The sequence below is a fragment of the Capricornis sumatraensis genome, chromosome 17, assembly GCF_032405125.1.
Source record: "Capricornis sumatraensis isolate serow.1 chromosome 17, serow.2, whole genome shotgun sequence".
Lineage (NCBI taxonomy): Eukaryota > Metazoa > Chordata > Mammalia > Artiodactyla > Bovidae > Capricornis > Capricornis sumatraensis.
Genome location: NC_091085.1, coordinates 72,798,966 through 72,816,767, shown reverse-complemented (window position 1 = coordinate 72,816,767; position 17,802 = coordinate 72,798,966). Strand labels below are relative to the sequence as shown.

At 50.7% G+C, this 17,802-nt stretch overlaps 1 protein-coding gene across 1 annotated transcript in view; it reads right to left on the bottom strand.

Moving 5' to 3' along the window:
* SEZ6L (seizure related 6 homolog like) overlaps positions 1–17,289 on the bottom strand; it is a 73,575-nt gene extending 56,286 nt beyond the window's left edge. The window contains exons 1-5 of the mRNA XM_068989627.1: positions 17,067–17,289; positions 8,583–9,353; positions 7,683–7,816; positions 5,218–5,410; positions 2,808–2,993 (exon numbers count right to left, since the gene is read on the bottom strand). Of these exons, the coding sequence (XP_068845728.1) occupies positions 2,808–2,993; positions 5,218–5,410; positions 7,683–7,816; positions 8,583–9,353; positions 17,067–17,289 (1,507 nt within the window). The remainder of the gene's footprint in view (positions 1–2,807; positions 2,994–5,217; positions 5,411–7,682; positions 7,817–8,582; positions 9,354–17,066) is intronic.
* Between the last annotated feature and the right edge of the window lie 513 nt (positions 17,290–17,802).

The window sequence follows — 17,802 nt, the reverse complement described above, 5'->3', positions numbered from 1 at the left end:
ACTGTGTCGAGAAGGCTTGTCGCCACCCCTGGCACAGAGTAGGTGCTCAGGACGCAGGCAGCCTCATTGCCCTACAGCTCAGGGGCCAAGGAGATGGACGAGCTGTCCCTGGTGGGGGGCTCCAGCCATCTGTCCTCTCTGAGCGGCTGGCATTTGCTGCCTCTCTGCTCCCCTTCCTTGCCTTATTAAGCCGACTGATGACTCTGTTTGGCTTCAATTTGCCAGCCGTGGCTCCCCATCCATCTTTCTTAGCACAAATTGAGGCTTAATTCCTCTCTGATTTCATACATAGATAAAAATTAACTCGAGGGAGGCATGGAGACCAACTGCCCTATGGTTTGGATTTTTCTTTTGTTTTTTTTAAACACACACACACACACACACACAATTCTGAACAGCCTTGTGAGAACAATACTGCAATAATTAAATCTCAGAATTTACCATCAGCTCTCATTTGCATCTTGAATTCTAGTGACTACAAATGCCTGGAGGGCAGGAATGACGTTTTTCTTATTCCCAGTATCCTGTTTATACATGGCTCATGGCCTGGCCCATAGTAGGTGCTCAGTTAATGTGAGCAGCCTGTGCTCTCCTGGCCACGGTCAGGACTTTTGAGAATCTAACAGGGTACTACTCTGTCGATAACTGAGGAAGGTCAAGGTTGCGGCCACTGGTGCAGAGAGAGTGCAGCATAGTGTGCTTCTCAGTCTATGATGTGCAGCAATGAACCACAAAAAGAGCAAGCTAAACGTAGATTTTTGATTCACTTGGTTTTGTGTGGGGCCCAGGATTATGAATTTCTAATAACCTCACCAGTCTGCACTTTAAATAGTGAATGTGTAACGGAAACAGCTCAAGAGAGAAGGACGCTAGATCCAGTTCAGTTTCTATCTGGTGACTTTGAGGAAGAAACTTCACCTCCGTGAGCCTCCGTTTCCTCATCTGTGAAATGGGGATAATGGTTCACGCCATGTAGGACTGCTGTGAGGATTCATCTCAGCCCTGGCTTATGGAGTGGGCTCATAATATGGCAGCTGTCACATCAAAAGCTCAAGCAACAGCAACCAGAAAAAAAATCCCCCATAAATTAGACTTTGCCAAAATTAAGGACACTAAGGGGGTGACAAAGGATGAGATGGTTGGATGGTATCACTGACTCAAAGGACAAGAGTTTGAGCAAACTCTGGGAGATAGCTAAGGACAGGGAAGTCTGGTGTACTGCAGTCCGTGGGGTCACAAAGAGTTGGACATGACTTAGCTACTGAACAACAAAAAGCACGCTACTGAGAAGCGAAAAGACAACCCACAGAGTGGGAGAAAATATTTGCAAATCACATATCTAATAAGACTCTAGTAATTAGAAAGCATAAAGAATTCTTACAACTCAAGAAAAAGACAACTAAATTTTAAAAATGGGCAAAGGACTTGAAAGAACTTTTCTCCCAGAAGATACACAAATGGCCAACAAACATATGAAAGGATGATCAATGTCATCAGCCACTGGGAAAAGGCAGAGTCACACTAGGATACCTTCACACTCACTAGGATGGCTGTCAGAATAAAAAGAAGGCATGGAAAAGAAGTGCTGGTGAGGATGTAGAGAAACTGGTACTTTCATACACGGCTGGAGGGAAAGGACATGGTGCAGCCAGTGGAAAATGCTTCGACTGTTCCTTCAAAACTGAAATGTGGAATTACCACGTGACCCAGCAACTCTGCTTACGGGTATATACCCAAGAGACAGAGAAGGCAGTGGCACCCCACTCCAGTACTCTTGCCTGGAAAATCCCATGGACGGAGGAGCCTGGAAGGCTGCAGGCCATGGGGTCGCTGAGGGTTGGGCACAACTGAGCGACTTCACTTTCACTTTTCACTTTCATGCATTGGAGAAGGAAATGGCAACCCACTCCAGTGTTCTTGCCTGGAGAATCTCAGGGACGGGGGAGCCTGGTGGGCTGCCATCTATGGGGTCGCACAGAGTCGGACACGACTGAAGAGACTTAGCAGCATATACCCAAGAGAAATGACAACATATGTCCACGTCAAAATGTTCACACACGTGTTCATAGCAGCACTATTCGTAACACCTCCAAAGTCCAAGACAACTTGAATGTCCCCCAATAAGGGAACAGATAAAACGTGGTCTATATAATGGAATATTATTCAGCCATCAAAAGGAATGAACTTCTGATACATGCTACTATATGGATGAACCTTGAGAACTCCATGCTGAGTGAAACAAGCTGGATTCAAAATATCACATAATGTACGACCCCAGGCATATGAAGTGTCCAGAATAGGTGAATCTGTAGAGACAGAAAGCAGGGGCTGGACACAGGGGGAAACAGGGAGTAACTGCGAATGGGTCCAGAGTGTCCTTTAGGGGGTGATGAAGGAAGTGGTGATGGCTGCATGGTACTGTGAACGTCCTAAACGTCACTAATGGTCACTTTAATGTCACGTGTATTTTTATCATGTAACAAAACCGGCAGCCACCACATTTTCGGAGCAGTCTCTTTCCTAAGGTCAGTCTTAGGCTTCCCTTGTGGCTCAGACAGTAAAGCATCTGCCTGCAATGCGTGAGGCCTGCGTCAGGAAGATCCCCTGGAGGAGGGCATGGTAACCCACTCCAGTATGCTTGCCTGGAGAATTCCACGGACAGAAAAGCCTGGCAGACTACAGCCCGTGGGGTCACAGAGAGTCGGACGTGACTGAGCGACTAACACTTTCCCTTTAACCCCCTGGGGGCTGGTCTCTCCTCTCCTGGGAGACCGCCCATGGCGGGTCCGGCGGAGGCTGGCGTGTACCTGAACAGATGGGCTCCCGGCTGCTCCAGTGGGGCTTGGAGGCATTGATGCACGTCAGCGTCTTGGCGCCCTGGAGCTCGTAGCCCAGGTGGCAGTGGAAGTGGGCCTCCCCGCCTGAGTGCAGGTCCATCACCGTGACGTCCCCGAAGTCAGGCCGGCGGGGGAAGCTGCAGCTTAGCATGAAGGCTGGGGAGAGATGCCGGGGCAGACAGTCGTTTCTCAGAGCAGGAGACAGAGAACGCGACCCACATCCCGGGAGCTGGTTTGTGCTGAGGAGAAAAGATGAGGCCCCCAGGGACTCCCGAGTGCTAAAGGAGTGTATTTCTGTGACTCGACTTGATCACGCGCTGCTGAGACTGCCAGATGAGCACTTTTCTCTAGGCTCAAAGCTCACCCTGCCCCCAACCCTGCCTAACCGGAGACAGCAGGTTTGGGGTGTCCCCACCCCTCCCCCGAGCCTCTCTCCTTGTGGAGACAGAACTACTTTCTCCTTGAGCACAGGAGGGGCGGGATCACCCAGGTGGGTTAGTCCCACCCACATGAGCAGCTTAGGCTCATTTGTTAAAAATGCAGGCTCTTGGGCCAGGGTTGGGAGAACCAGTTCTTTAGGAAATGCCAAGGATGTGAGAGCTGGAACTAAGTCCCGGGAGGTCAGGGCTTGGGCTGTGGAAGAGACTGATGTGAACGTACGTTCTCTTACTCCATCACATAAAAACCAGGTGACCGTGGGAAGTGAACAGTGCCCTGAACTCACTCTCCTCCCCTAGGACTGTCCCTATTGCATGGGGGGCGGTAAGGATTAAATGGCAAACGCCAGAGGAGAGTCTCTTTAGGTCAACTGCAGTGGACAGAGCTTGCTGGATGGAGTGGCAGAAGGGTGCCCATGGCCACGTTGAGCTCCTCAAGTTTTATTTTGATAAGAGAATGCGGAGTCCATCCCTGGACTGTGGTCTGATCTCTCCTGCAGTTGAGGATTCCTGCATTCCCAGTACTCATGAGGAGGACTGAATTCAAGTTCATGGCTCAATGAGCTATTTTTTCCCCCATTTTTTAATTAACAAAGACAACAGATGCTCGTCTGCATACTGAGAAGGTGCGAGGGAACGGATACTCCTGTATACAGTCATCCATCTGTTTCAGAAACATCCAAGGGGAAATTTTTACATGAAGTATTTTTCCAGACATTTGGTCAATGTGACGTAAACGTGGATGGCTGTTGATTTCCCGAGGTGTGGCGAAGGGCGCCCCCCTCCCTGGCAGATACTTGGCACATATCCAGGGAGAGCTCCCAGGAAGGAAGCGTCCCAGGAGGTGGGGGAAAATGGGATGACATTGAAGGAGAGAGAGAAGGAAGAGAGAAGAGGGGGGGTGGGAATGAAGCAAGGGAGAGGTGCAAGGAAAGAAATGAAGGAAGCTGGGACTTCCCGGATAGTCCAGCGGTTAAGACTCTGCACTTCCAATGTGGGAGGCCATGGGTTCAAGCCCTGTTTGGGGAACTAAGAACCCATATGCTTTGCAATGCAACCAAAGAAATGAAAAGAAAGAAAAGAGAGAAGAGAAGAGAGGGAAACGGTAAATAGGAAACAAAAGGAGACCAGAAGCAGACAAATACAGAAGCGGAGAAGGAAAAAAAAAGCAAGGGACCCTGGCAGCAGAGGCTCCCTCCCAGAAGCCCGTGGGCCTTCATGGGATTGGTGTCAGATTCAGGGGCCATGAACTCGAATGGGAAAAGGGGGCTTGCTTATTCTTCACTGAACAGGTTCAAGGTTAACCGCAAAGGTAGACGACAAACTGTTACACAGTCACAGCACCCGTGGCTTTGTCACCAAGGGAATCAGATATGTTCACATCAAAATGAATATCTTGACATATTTCTTATGCTCCTTTGAAATTACAATAATTATCAGAGCCACTGGGAAATATGATTTAATGTGTTAATAAAGAAGCACATAGATTATGATATCATAGATCAGAGCAATGTTTTGACAAGTGCTGTTCAGTATGAACGGCTTCCTCTTGAATTGTATACATTTTATTTTATGCTCTTAAAAACACGAATCTAAGGGACTTCCCTGGTGGTCCAGTGGTGAAGAGTCCACCCTGCAATGCAGGGAAGCGGGGTCTGATCCCTGGTCAGGGAACCAAGACCCCATATGTCTCGGGACAACCAAACCCGCACGCAGCAACTAGAGTCTATGTGCCACAATGAATGAGCCGGCACGTCGCAATGAAGATCCCGTGTGCCGCAGCTAAGATGAGATGCAGCCACATTAATTAGTTACAGAAGGAATCGCGAATCTAAGAAGGGGTCCATGGTGTTACCAAACCGGCACAAAGCGGGTGGCAGTCCTCGGCGCTGGAGGGGAACGGAGGCCAAAGGTACATCTCAACAGCCCCGACCCGGCCTTACCCTGGTAGTGCAGCTGGAAGGTCCCGAGGCCGTCGTCCTGGAAGGTGCGGAAGTACACGGAGATGGTGTTGGTGGGGCTGCGGATCACCTGGCCCTCGACCAGGAGCGTGTGGTTGGCCAGGACGGTCAGGGAGGGGCCGTCTACCGCTCGGATGGAGAGCAGCTCACCCTCGGACAGATTCACGCTCTTCACCTGGGTACGGGCAGGGGCAGACAGGATCTGAGTCGTGTTTGAGACAGGGGTCCTCCCAGGCTCTGAGGGTCCCCAGGCAGCACCCCCTCAAGGAGCCCCTAGTGCATGGGATGGATGGGGGGCTGCGCCCCAGCCCCGGAAACACTCGGAGCCCTGGGAACCTCTGGGCCCCCTGACAGCTCCTGAAGCTGCAGGGGAGGTGCCGCAAGGATCTTCAGCCCCCTTTGCTGGGTCCTGCAGGAGAGGCTTTCTGGAGGCTGGCAGCTGAGACAGATTTTTCTGGAGCTGGCAGGTGGGGGTAGGGCTTTGATCAGATTGGGCCTGAGGTCCCGTCTCCAGGGAGACGGAAGAAGGCATTTCATCAAAGGTCAGCTCCAGGGAGGAGGGAAAATTTTTGTGCTGCTCAGGGTCCCCAGGGCCTAAAAGAGTGCCTGGCACATAGTAGGTGCTTGACTATGTGCTCGGCTTTGCAGACTGACTGAAGACATTCTTGCCCTTCTGCACAAACTGGGGAGGGAGTGCGGGGTCGGGGGAGGGGGCGGCCATCTCTAGGGCTTTTTCAGGTCCATGTTCTTATCCTCCCCAATGCTGGCTTCACTGGCAAAACCTCCTCAAAGGACTGTGTACTTGGTTTGCCGAGTCTGCTTTCCAGGCTTGGGGGGGGGAGAAGGGAGATACTTTACTTACAAGGATGGTGAACAATCGGAGGAGGGGGTGGGGTGGGGACTTTAGTCAGTCCCCAGTCCCCAGTTTGAATATTTCCACCTGCCGTAGCGGGGCCAGGGACTCCAGATCCTCTGCCTCTTGTGCAAACAAGGCAAGAATTACCCACGAGCCCTTCCCCTTTCAGCCCATATATATATATATATATACACACCTTACTCTTTTCTGCTCTTTGATGAACTCCTACTCATCTGCCAAAGCCCCACTAAAATTGCCCTCCTCTGTGAAACCTTCCCTGACTGCCAGGGAGGTTGCCTGTCCCTCCACTGTGATTCTACATCCACTGTGAACGTCTGTTAGAGGTCATTTCAAACGGCAGCCCAATGTCTTCATGTGCGTCTATCTCAACCATAAAACAGTGACCTCCCTTAGGGCAACCCCTGCACCAGTTTTGCACACCACCATGCCCCTCATTGTTACGACTGGTACATTATAGACGCTCACTGAAGGAATTCTGCTGTCCCTGACAAAAAGCGCCACACAGTATTAGACAGAGTGGATCTGTTCAAGTGGAGGGAAGTGTTCCTTAAGTGTCAGCATCAGATGAACTGCAACTTTTCTCCAGTTTAATTCTGGGAACGTTTATAAAGTACTGACCACATGCCACGTGCTGTGCCAAGCTCTGGGCACACGTTCTGCTGAGAGGCTTATCTTTTATTCTCTCTATAAACCAGAAAACCTTCCTAGGGTAGAGTTCTGCTTAGGTCATGCAGCTGACTCTGCTTAAAATCTTGGGGGCACTTTCTTGCCCATGAGAACAAAGCACATGCCCAGCCTTCTGCCCTTGGCCTGGAGGGGTCTGCCACCACATGGTACTGGCCTCCATTTCTGGCTTCAGGGCAGTCCTTTCCTCTCTCGGACAGTGAACCGGACAGGTCACCACTTGTTGGCATGTTGCCTCAGTGCATATAAAAAAGCGCTTCTAAAGATGGGGCGGTGGGTCGGCAATGGCCCAGAACGAGGGTGGGGATAATGGGTGACAGGCATTGAGCGCCCTCTCTCTCCCCTCTAGACTCTGGCTGAATACTCTTTGTGTACTATTATATATATTCCTCCCTGAAACTCCATAAAGTAGCAACATTTTTATCTCTGTTTCACTAATGGGGAAACAAACTCAGAGAGGTGGAGTCCCTTGCCCAGAGTCATGCAGCATTAACTGGTAGAGCTGGGACTTAAAACCCGGCGTTTGAGGATGATGCTACCCTGCTTTTCCCGTCTTAGTTTGCAGCCAAAAGTTTATGAATCAAATGAACCATGTGGGGCTTCCATGAGTATGTGTGTGTTCAACAAGCAGGATCTCACAGGACTTTCCTTCCGGGTATAACGGCTTACAATTTATCTATACATCCCCTTCCCTCCACGTGTGCCAAGGTAGTTCTTCTGAGTTGGGAACTCCTATTCAATCGCCAAAGTCCAGCTCAATTCCCCCCAGTTAGGGCAAAGAGAGAACCAAACCGGTTATGATGAAAATAAGCCTGACTCAGATGACCCTTCAGAGGAGATCTTCTGCGGGAAGAGGCAGCCAAGGCAGGGCAACTTCGTGGGTTACCTGGAGCTCCACCCCATAGCCAGTGTAGACTGTCGCGTTGTACGTGCACTCCAGGAAGTTGTGGAGGGGCAGCGGCGGGTAATCACTGGAGTCGATGTACCCTTCAGGATCAGAGAAGCTCACACTGCAGACAGCTGGAGGAGAGGCACTGGCATCAGGACACAAAGAGCTGAGATGTCATCTCTCAGGTGGGCTGCTGGCTGGAACAGCGCCTCTGAACACTGGTGTTCCCATCCCCACTGCTGCCCCTGCTGTTCCTCCTCCTTCAGCTCCACACTCAACATAATAATCAAATAGCAAGAGCTGACATGGGACTGATGTTTCACTCTTATCTTAGAGACAAGCAAAGCAAAGCTCAGAGAGGGAGCACATTTGGGCCAAGGTCACACAATGAGCAGGGGTCAGAAGCCCAGAGCTCCCAGTCTTTCCTGAGCAGCCACACGGCATCTGTCCCAGATCGACGTGTAATTGACAGCCGATGCCCCTGTGATGCGCTTGAAGATGGGATAGAAGACGGAAGAAAAGACTGGAACACAGAAGTGCATTCTATCAAGTTCACGCAGGGACGAGAGCAAAAGCACCTTGGAAGGCTAGGGCCTTCTCGACAGGTGAAAGGACTCTGTCCCAGGAGGAGCGGTTTTGAATCCTGCTCTTCAGCTGTGAGACCTTGGGCAGGTTGTCTGATGTCTTAGGGTCTCAGGGGTCTCATCTCTGAAAATGGGGATGCTAGTTTTTAACCCCAGGGTCAAGTTCATAGCTAGGGCTGCATAGGTGGTAACCAGTGGCAGGGCATGAACCTTCCCGGGGAGGGGGGGGTGGTGGAATGGGGCCCCCTCCCCCCATCGCAGAAGCTGCCACCTCACAGTTGCTGCCGGGCCGGAGGGGCTGGGGGCTGCCTACCTGGGGCCTGCTCGGTGGTGATGACCGTGGTGGTGATGATGGTGGACGTGGTGGTCTCCTGGCTCTCCTCTGAGGCTGACCCGGTCAGCTCGGTCTCCCCTTTGTCCATCAGCGTCCCGGGGCTTGCATCCTCGAGGGGAGCCTCTGGGGCCTCCTCGGGCACGGCGGGCGCCCCGGGGTCGGGGCTCTGGGGGAGCGTGTGGGCCACCAGCGGCTGCGAGGTGAAGGGGGCAATCTGCAGGGGCGCGGGGGTCGTGGGGACCGCGCCTTCCTTCCGCTCCAGCCAGAGGGGCTCCTCGGAGGACAGAGAGAGCGGGCGGGTCTCCTCCCCTGCGGAGGCCACGGGGTCCTGGTCACCGGGTGGGCGGGGCTTCCCCGGGGCGGAGGCCAGGAGACCCGGGCCCGGGGATGCGGGCTGGGACGCGGTCCTCTGCGTGGCCGCTGCGGGGGTGGCCTTCGGCCTCAGCTGCTTCCTGGCCAGGTTCACCTGCTTGAGCGAAGGCGGCTTCTTCCTGGCGGGGAAGGCGTGCCTGGTGCCCGGCTCCTCCGGAAGCGGAAGCAACGTAGACACAGCCGCCGGGTCTTGAGGCGCGAAGGGGACGGTTCCTTCCAACTCCGGCTCGCGAAGCTCATCCCCAGACTGCACTGGATTCAGAGGGGCCGTGGTCACGCTCTCTTCGGGGTTCTCCTTGCTCAGACTGCTGCTCCCCAGGATTTCGGAGGGCAGAAGGTAAGTATCTGATTGGCCGGCATCTCCCTCTGGGGGCTCATCTTAGAAAGAGAACAGAGGCCAGTTAGCTTGGGGCCGGGGACTTTGAGTCCTCTACCTGGCCCACGCTGAGGGTGGCCCCTTTAAGGTGGGACCCAAGGCTTGCCAGGATGCTGGCACATTTTGATCCGTAGATGTGGGGCTGCCACCTTTCTTTCCTTCCTTTTGCTGACTATGGAGACTTGGAGTGATCCAGGCCAGCCCCAGTTAAGCATTAGAGCTACAGAAATCGAGGACACAGAATCTCATGGTCCTAATAAGAAAGTAGAAACAATCATATTAAATGTGATGAATGCTTAGGAAGAGAGTAGCTCTGTGTGCCAAGAGGACAGAGAGGACAGGCCTCTAACCCAGTCTCTGGGCAGGACCACCATGTACAATTGGGCAGGTTGCTCACTGCACAAGGTCATCCTGGTAAGAGGATGAAAGGGGCTGTAACCAAGCCACAGTCTCTTCTGAAAGCTGTGTGCCCTGACTCAGGGCTGTATTGTCCCGGGACTGGGGAAGTTTGGATGTTTTTTGTGTTTTGCTTATTTTTAACTAAAAACTGTACAAGTGACCTTGTAGGAGACGCAGGAAGATTTGAGGATCCAGAGTTATGAGGCAGAACAGAGGGGTGTGGGAAGACCCTGGAGGCCTGGCTGAGGTGGATGGAAAAGAGGAACGAAGGAGAACAGGGGACAGAGGTGAGGGGGGGTGATTAGAGAGAAGGCTGGGGAGCAAGGAGGTCAGGGTCAGGCTTTGGTGGGCCTTGTACATCCTGCTGGTTCCTTGAGATTTATTTCTATCTTGAAAGTAAGGTGTGTAGGTGGTGAAGTCGCTCAGTCGTGTCCGACTCTTTGCGACCTCATGTACTGTAGCCTACTAGGCTCCTCCGTCCATGGGATTCTCCAGGCAAGAATATTGGAGTGGGTTGCCATTTCCTTCTCCAGGGGAGCTTCCCGAGCCAGGGATTGAACCCAGGTCTCCTGCATTGGAGGCAGACACTTTAACCTCTGAACCACCAGGGAAGCCCTTTGAAAGTAAAATCGCCTATAATTTTAAATAAGGGCTGGCCCAGGCCACTGTTTGGCAGAATCATGTCTGAAAGTAGCCTCATCATCCTCTTCTTTGACACTCAGTTCTGCCAAATGGAAGCTGGCAAATGGCTTTACCTCTCTGAGCCTCAGTTTCCTGAGCTGTAAAATGGGTCTGTTATCCCCTGTCTCCTAGGGTGGTCATCGTTCAAGAGGGTGATGTAGGGAAAGCAAACACACACATATGCACAAGTGGGTCCCTCACCCACAGAGAGTGCCTGGCGTCGGCTGCTGTCATTGTAATCACCCCTCAGCAGGGGACCTGAGCATTCAGAACATTCCAGATAAGGATCTCGGGATAGAGAGGAATTACGTCCTGGGGGACAAAGGACTGATCGCTGTCCTTGTCAGTTTCCCTGCAGAAAGACACTCGCTCAGCCACACAGTCTTGGGCCCTTTAGCACTGTTATTCAAACTGATCTCCCTCAGAAAGGTTCATTTGCTTTCATGGAGTCAGCAGTGGCAGAGGCTCAATCTGTCTAGACTGCAACAGTGTGCAACTGACATCAACAAATATTCCTGTGGTATAACACTGATTACCAGCCGGTGGGCATTCCAGGCTGATGGGAACACTGGGGCGGAAACAGACATCAGGGAGGAGACGGTGTGCAGAGGACCTGAACACAGATCCAGGTCACTTAAGCCAAGCAGGTTGTCTTGGTCCAAGGTGGGATGGATTGAGGCTTTGGGGTTAGACCCGGGTTCAGATCCCGCCTTTGACAGTTGCTAGCTGCATGGACCTGGGAAAGTCCATTAAACCTCTTTTATGTAACAGATCATGGGATCAGATCAGACATGGAGCTGCTGGAAAGCTGTAGCTTTTACGCTCACAGTCGCTTTTATCAGATGATTGGTACTGACCATCTTTGTAGACTGTTGAGTGAGAAGGCTATGGGGCAGAAAGAAGAGAGGATGAGAGTTCAATACACCTGGCTCCCAAGACCCAGCTGTGGTTCGGTGCACAGAGCTTGGATGCAGCCAAGGGCTTGGGGGACCTGCATGGTGGTCCTCTCCTGGCTACCACTCCCCATCAGAACTGGGTATGTTATGATAGCTAGGTTTCGTCTTCTCTCGGTGTGTCAAACAGACAGCTAGACTGGATGAAGTCTAAGGGTCCATCCAGCTCTGACATCATTGATTTTTCAAACAATCAGGTGACTGATAAGTATGCTTAGGGCCTGTTGGTAATCTTGCTAAAAAGGGCACAGTGACAACCTCAGTCCTGACTCGGGCTTGTGAGTTTTGTGGGGCCCTGTGGCTACATTAGTTTCAGGCAGTCTTTCCACAAAAATGTCCCCTTGATCACAAGGGACTGGAGGAGAGACAGGAAGAGGGAGTGGGAGACAGAGATGTTAGGAAAACAAGCTGTGTCAAAGGTGATAAAAGATTACAGATGACATAAAGCACGTTACTGTGCCTTGGTCATAACAACAGTGATATTTATAACATTACCTCCTGATTGCTTTATTGAGTGCTGAATATGTGCCAATATTTAGCTGAATATTTGTTAAACGCTTTGTATCCATTACTTCATTTAAGTCTTTCTCGACCTTATTGATTAGAAATCAGTATTCTTATTTTACGGATGGGCAGATGGAGGTTTGGGATATTAAATAACTTTCCAAGATCATAGGAAACAAAGCTGGGTTTCCTGCCTTGGTTTTCCTGATGGCACAGACCATGCTGCTGCCTTTTAAGAAATATGGGGCATATATATTTTAAGAAAACGCAGTACTGTCACCTGCGCCCTGCTTGTCTGCTTGAATCGGCCTCTCCCCACTGCAACACCCTTCTCTCCAAACCCTTGTGTTGTGTTTCTGCTAAGTGGGCTACAGCGTATTCCAACACCCCATAGATGATACCGCCATCCCTCAGTGCATTCCATGTTAAAATACAAATTGCTGGTCTCCCCTGCCAGACCCATCACATCTGGATCTTCTCTGAGCCCAGTGAGACCCAGCAGAGCTGGGGAAAGAGGAAGGAAACAAGAGAGAAATGATCCTATAATCAATTCCTGCCTCCCAATCACTGCTCCCACCTCTGAGAGCCCCAGGAAAAAACTGGTGCCAATCTCAGCAGCGATAAAGCATCTTAGGAAGCAAATCCATGGGAATGAGTCAGTCTTTTCCCCACTGAACACCTGACTCCCGGGAAGAGTTGTATATTTGCCGTGTCAATTCACCTCCCTGCCCCCAGTGCCCCTTACCCCTCCGAGCTCACACACGCTGTGGTTTGGCTGGCCAGCTGGCTCCAAGCTGAAGGCCATGTTCAAGAGAGATGAGTACGTATCTGTGACCTGAGTGTACGCAGCCTGGAGACGCAGCATTTGTTCTCGACTGGGACACAGGCCAAATGAGTGCCACGTGAAAACATGTCCCAGCGGGAATTAGTCAGATTCGATTCCACGGCCTCACAGATGCAGAGGCTTCACTTGCTCAAATAGGCTGGCTTTTCCCGGGGCTCCAGTGACAGCCGAGTTACATTAACTCCTCTTCCCCAAAACATTTAACTTCTTCAATCACCGTAAGCACATTTGGCTGGTTCTCCCTTTAATGTGGGCACTCAGCGCCCCACTGGGATGCTGTCAATCAACTACTGAGTGAAGGTGCTGGGTGCTGACTCTCCCTGCTGGTTGACGTCAGCACGAGAGAGTCAGCACTCTAGGACATGGTCCCTGCATTCAAGAACTTAGGAAGGTGTAGCAACAGGTCCTACTGCATTGCACAGGGAACTATATTCAATAACCTGGGATAAACCATAATGGAAAAGAATATGAGAAAGCATATGGATAACTGAATTGCTTTGCCGTGCAGCAGAAATGAATACAGTGTTGTGAATCAACTCTACTTCGATTTGAAAAAAAAAAAAAGGAAGGCAGACAAACAACAAAAACTCAACATGGGTACCAAACAGAAGAGACGGAGTTTTAATTACATCCTTATGCTGTTTTCCTCTCTTGAGACAGCATGGAGCAACATCGCAGGCAACTGAGCGTTTGTTCTGCCTTCCAAGTTGGGAGAAACACCTCTCTCTCTCTCTCTCTTTACTAACGTTGATGGGGAGATGGAAGATTAGACTTGGAAGCATGCCATTAAAGTCGAAAAAGCACGTGTTAAAAAGCACATGTTCGGAAGCCATGAAGCTGACGATTTTTTGTTTCAAACGCCCAGCAGCCGTGGAATGGCCAAGAACGGCCTGGAATCCGAGCAACAGCGGATCATCACGCAGGCACGGAAGGACAGACCGAGAAGTGGAGGAAATAGAAGCTGGACGATGCTTCTGCTATAATGTTCTGTGAAAACAGCAAGATGGAAAGTTCTACGGTGTGGATGCAAACAACTTGACGCAAACAACTCAAGCAAATGGCAATGCAGAGAGTCTTTTTTCGACTTGGAAGAATGGCCCCCAAGCATGGTCCTGGCTGCCTCTGGGTGGTGGGACTTCTGGAGATGTTTGCTTCCTTCTACTTGTGGGCATTTTCCAAAATGTGTGTAAGAAGTATTCAAAACTTCTTAAGAGAAAAAGAATTATGAGAGGAGGGTTAAATGCTGCGTTTAGCTCCTTGTGAGGCGGGAGAGCAGACACACGTTTGTGATCAGGGATGTGCTTTGCTCCCTGAGTCATTGAACCCCTGGGATGCGGTCTCCTGGTGGGGATGTCATTGGACTGTTCACAGTGGGTGCTTTTAGGAGGAGGGGATGGCAGGTGGATCGATGGGTATCTGTTTGCTAAACGGCAGTACAAAAATTCTGGTCACTCTTCTCTTCGACATTACTCATATCTGATTCAGTGGTGCGTTCTCGTACCTTCACTCTCCGCAATGAGGACTTGCTTAGCTCACGCTGGTGGGTTTGCCTGGCCTCATCAAGGGACAAAAACCCAAACTAAATGTCACCTCCTGCAGATGGAACGTTTCCCAGAGTTTCTGATCGCAGGGTATCCAGAGGAAGGGTTGGAGGTCTAGAGAGGGAAAACGGACTCCCCAGGGTCACACCGCCTGTTTGTATTCGTAACAAAACAATGAGGAGCACGCACCCCGCAGCTAGAGAGTAGCCCCTGCTCGCCACAGCTAGAGAAAGCACGGGCATGGCAACAAAGACCCAGCGCGGCCAAAAAGAAAGACTCTTAGAGGCTTGGAAAAAACCACACCCCAGCACATCAGGCAAAACCAGAAACAAGCCCAGGAACATCTGACTGCCCTGAAGTATGTCGGTTGATTCCATGCTTCCTACATCTGGGGGGCCGCAAGGGGCCATCCCATGCGTTGCAGGATGTTGAGCATTATCCCTGGCCCCCACTCGCTGCAGGACAGTAGCACCCTTCTCCCACCCCCTGGGGACAATCAAAAATGACCCCAGACATTGCCAAATGTCCCCTGGGTGGGTGGGTGGGGTGGGGGTAGCCAAAGACCCTCTAGTTGGCGGCCACTGGTATTGTCCCCAGAAGTGAACAGACCTTCCCGCTTCGTTCCTGGAGCTGATGTGCTTTGTCTCACTTACATTGTTGACTTTTAGGGCAGAGAAGGTCTTCGGCTTATCCCTACTTTACAGATTAGGACACTGACATGAGTGAGGGCAGTGTTTCTTCCTCTCACTCACATTTGGTCATTCATTCATTGAGCACCTGCTGTGGTCCAGATGCAGGCAACAAGGGGCTGGCAGGCAGAGGTCCACCCCGGAGAGCAAAGAGCCAGAGCGGATGGGTACAACCCTTCCCTTCATCCGGAGAGGACCCGGCTCACCCAGCCCACTCAGGCCTGCGGGAACGAGGCCGCTGCGGTGGCTTCAAGTTCTGATCACACCAGGACTTGGAGAGGAGTTTCCGGGACAGAAGGGGCAGAGACAGATAGAGGGGGTGGGCTTGGGGTTTCATCTCGGGCTTCACTGGCCGCCTTCTGCCTACACCCGGGCCAACAGTACTGAGGTTCAGACTGTGATTAACACCCTGCAAAGTGCCTTCCCAGCTGTGATCTCATTCCAGCCTCCAAACAACTCTGTGAGTTTGGTGTTTTGTTTCTTTCCATTTTATAGATGAAAAAAAAAAGTCAAGGCTCAGAAAGAGGAAGTGACCTGTCCAAGATGATTAAAGCAAATTGAGGCTAGGATTAGATACTTTCTGACCTTGTTTCCAGTGTCCTTTCCTCTTTCCCACATCTGCAGATATTTTTTCCCCCTATAAAATAGTTTATTTGCAAAATACAGGAATACTTGAAAGGCATGAAGTCAGAAGTGTCAGCCTTGTACCACCCTGACTCGTCCACTAGTCCTGCCTTCCAGAGGGAACCCCTGTTAATGGGATCTGTTTAACCTCCAAATAAAATTTATTGATGTAAAAATAATAAAGTATGTTACCTTAAAATGTGGGGCGGCGCACAGGAGTGTGGGCTTGGAGTCAGAATCACTGGGGTTCCAGACTTAGCCTGCGGCTAACTGCCCACGAGACCCTGGACAGCCCCTCCCTTCTCTGGGCCTCCTCTTTCTCATCTGTAGGATGGGATCACACACCCTTATCTCCTAGGGTCATGAGAAAGTACGATGAAACCACGAGTGTACAGAACAGCTCACACAGCAGCCATCAACTCTCATGAGCTCCTTTGCAGCTTTCTATTGGTCTGAATATTCACCGGATTATGACACTGTGTATACTGCCCTGTCACTAAGAAATGCATTTTGAAATATTTCAGTCATTCAGAAAGAGTTCAAGACTAAGCCAGCAAATACCCGTGTGTGTATACCTTTAGCTTAAGAAACAGAAGCGCACCAGTACAGTCAAAGCCTCTGTTTGTTCCTCCCTACCAGCCTCTCCTCCTTCTCCACCTCCTGGGAGTAACTACTGTCCTGAAGCTGGCCTTCTGCATTCTCATTTATTATGTGCATTACCTGTATTTAATATTAGTAGTTATCGTGTGTATTTATTATCCATGTCAATACCTCTGAGCACTATATGGCACTGTGCAGACTTTCTGCGTGAACCTTCCTGAAGCTTGCTCCTTTCTCTTTTCTTTCCTTGCCCTTTCTCTTATTCAACACTTTGCAATTCATCTACGTTGATGAGTGTGGTTGGGACTGATTCATTTTCACTGCTGCATTCTCCATTACGCTAGTGTTCCACCGGCATTTTTTTCACTTAAAGCCCATCATGGCTATCTTTTTGTCAGCACTTATGCAGCCACTTCATTCTTTTTTAATGGCTACATTAAAATGTGGGCTTCCCCGGTGCTATAAACACACACATGGTTGAACCAGGCCCTTGATTAACATTCAGGTTGTTACCATTCTCTCCCCTGTCATCCCAAATAACCCTGCAGTAGAGATGTATCTTTGGTGAACATGGCCAGGTAATTCTTCAGGAGCGTGTCCCTGAAGTTGCACTGCTCGGCCAAAAGATTTGCATATGTAAAATGTTGACACTGAAAAGGCACCTTCCAAAAAGACATGAGCCTGTTTGTTCACCCTGCCGCCAACTCTACACAAGATTGCTACTGCCCACCAGGCTCTGTCTATGCATAACTTCCAATGACTTAAAAAAAAATTTAAATATATTTATTTATCGTTGGCTGTGCCGGGTCTTCATTGCTGCACAGACTTTCTCTAGTTGTGGTGAACAGGGGCTACTCTAGTTGCGATGCATGGGCCTCACTGTGGCGGCTTCTCTTGTTGTGGGGCACAGGCTCTGGGCACGTGGTCTTCAGCAGCTGTACCGTGGGGGCATCCGGAGGTGTGGTGCTCAGGCTTAGTTGCCCCGTGGCATGTGGAATCTTCCCAGACCAGAGATCAAACCGGTGTCCCCCTGCATTGGCAGGTGAATCCTGAACCACTGGACCAGCAGGGAAATCCTTGCAGTTGATGTCTAACTCAACCATCTGGGTCAGATGGATCCAGGCACAGTGGGTTTCTAGAATGCCACCTTCCAAGGTGATTCTGAGGTGCTTTCTCGCTTTCTCTAGTTGGTGCTGAAGCTGTGTCCAGGGTTGGTCCTGACCTGTTGCCTGCATCATCAGACTTTTACTCCAGAGCATCCAGGAAGGCCACCTTCCAAGGGTGCTTCGGAAGCCTGCCCCACCACAGCCTGACTTCAAGTCACAGATCAGGCTGGGGATGGGTGGCTCAGGAAGGCTATGGATACTGTGGATGCTGGGGCGGGAGAGCAACAGACGTCCCATCTGCACAGCAGTAGATTTCCAGGCAGATGAGTTGCTTAGTCAGGTCCCAAAATAGAAGGACAGCTATGGTCATGACACCCACTGGGATGGTACAAAGTATTCACAGCACAAAGTATTATTTCTATTAGGAAAAATATGCAAACAGTTGACCTGCCTGTCTCTAGGGGGCGAGTTAAATGATTGTAGAAACACAGTGGAATACAGGCAAGGTTC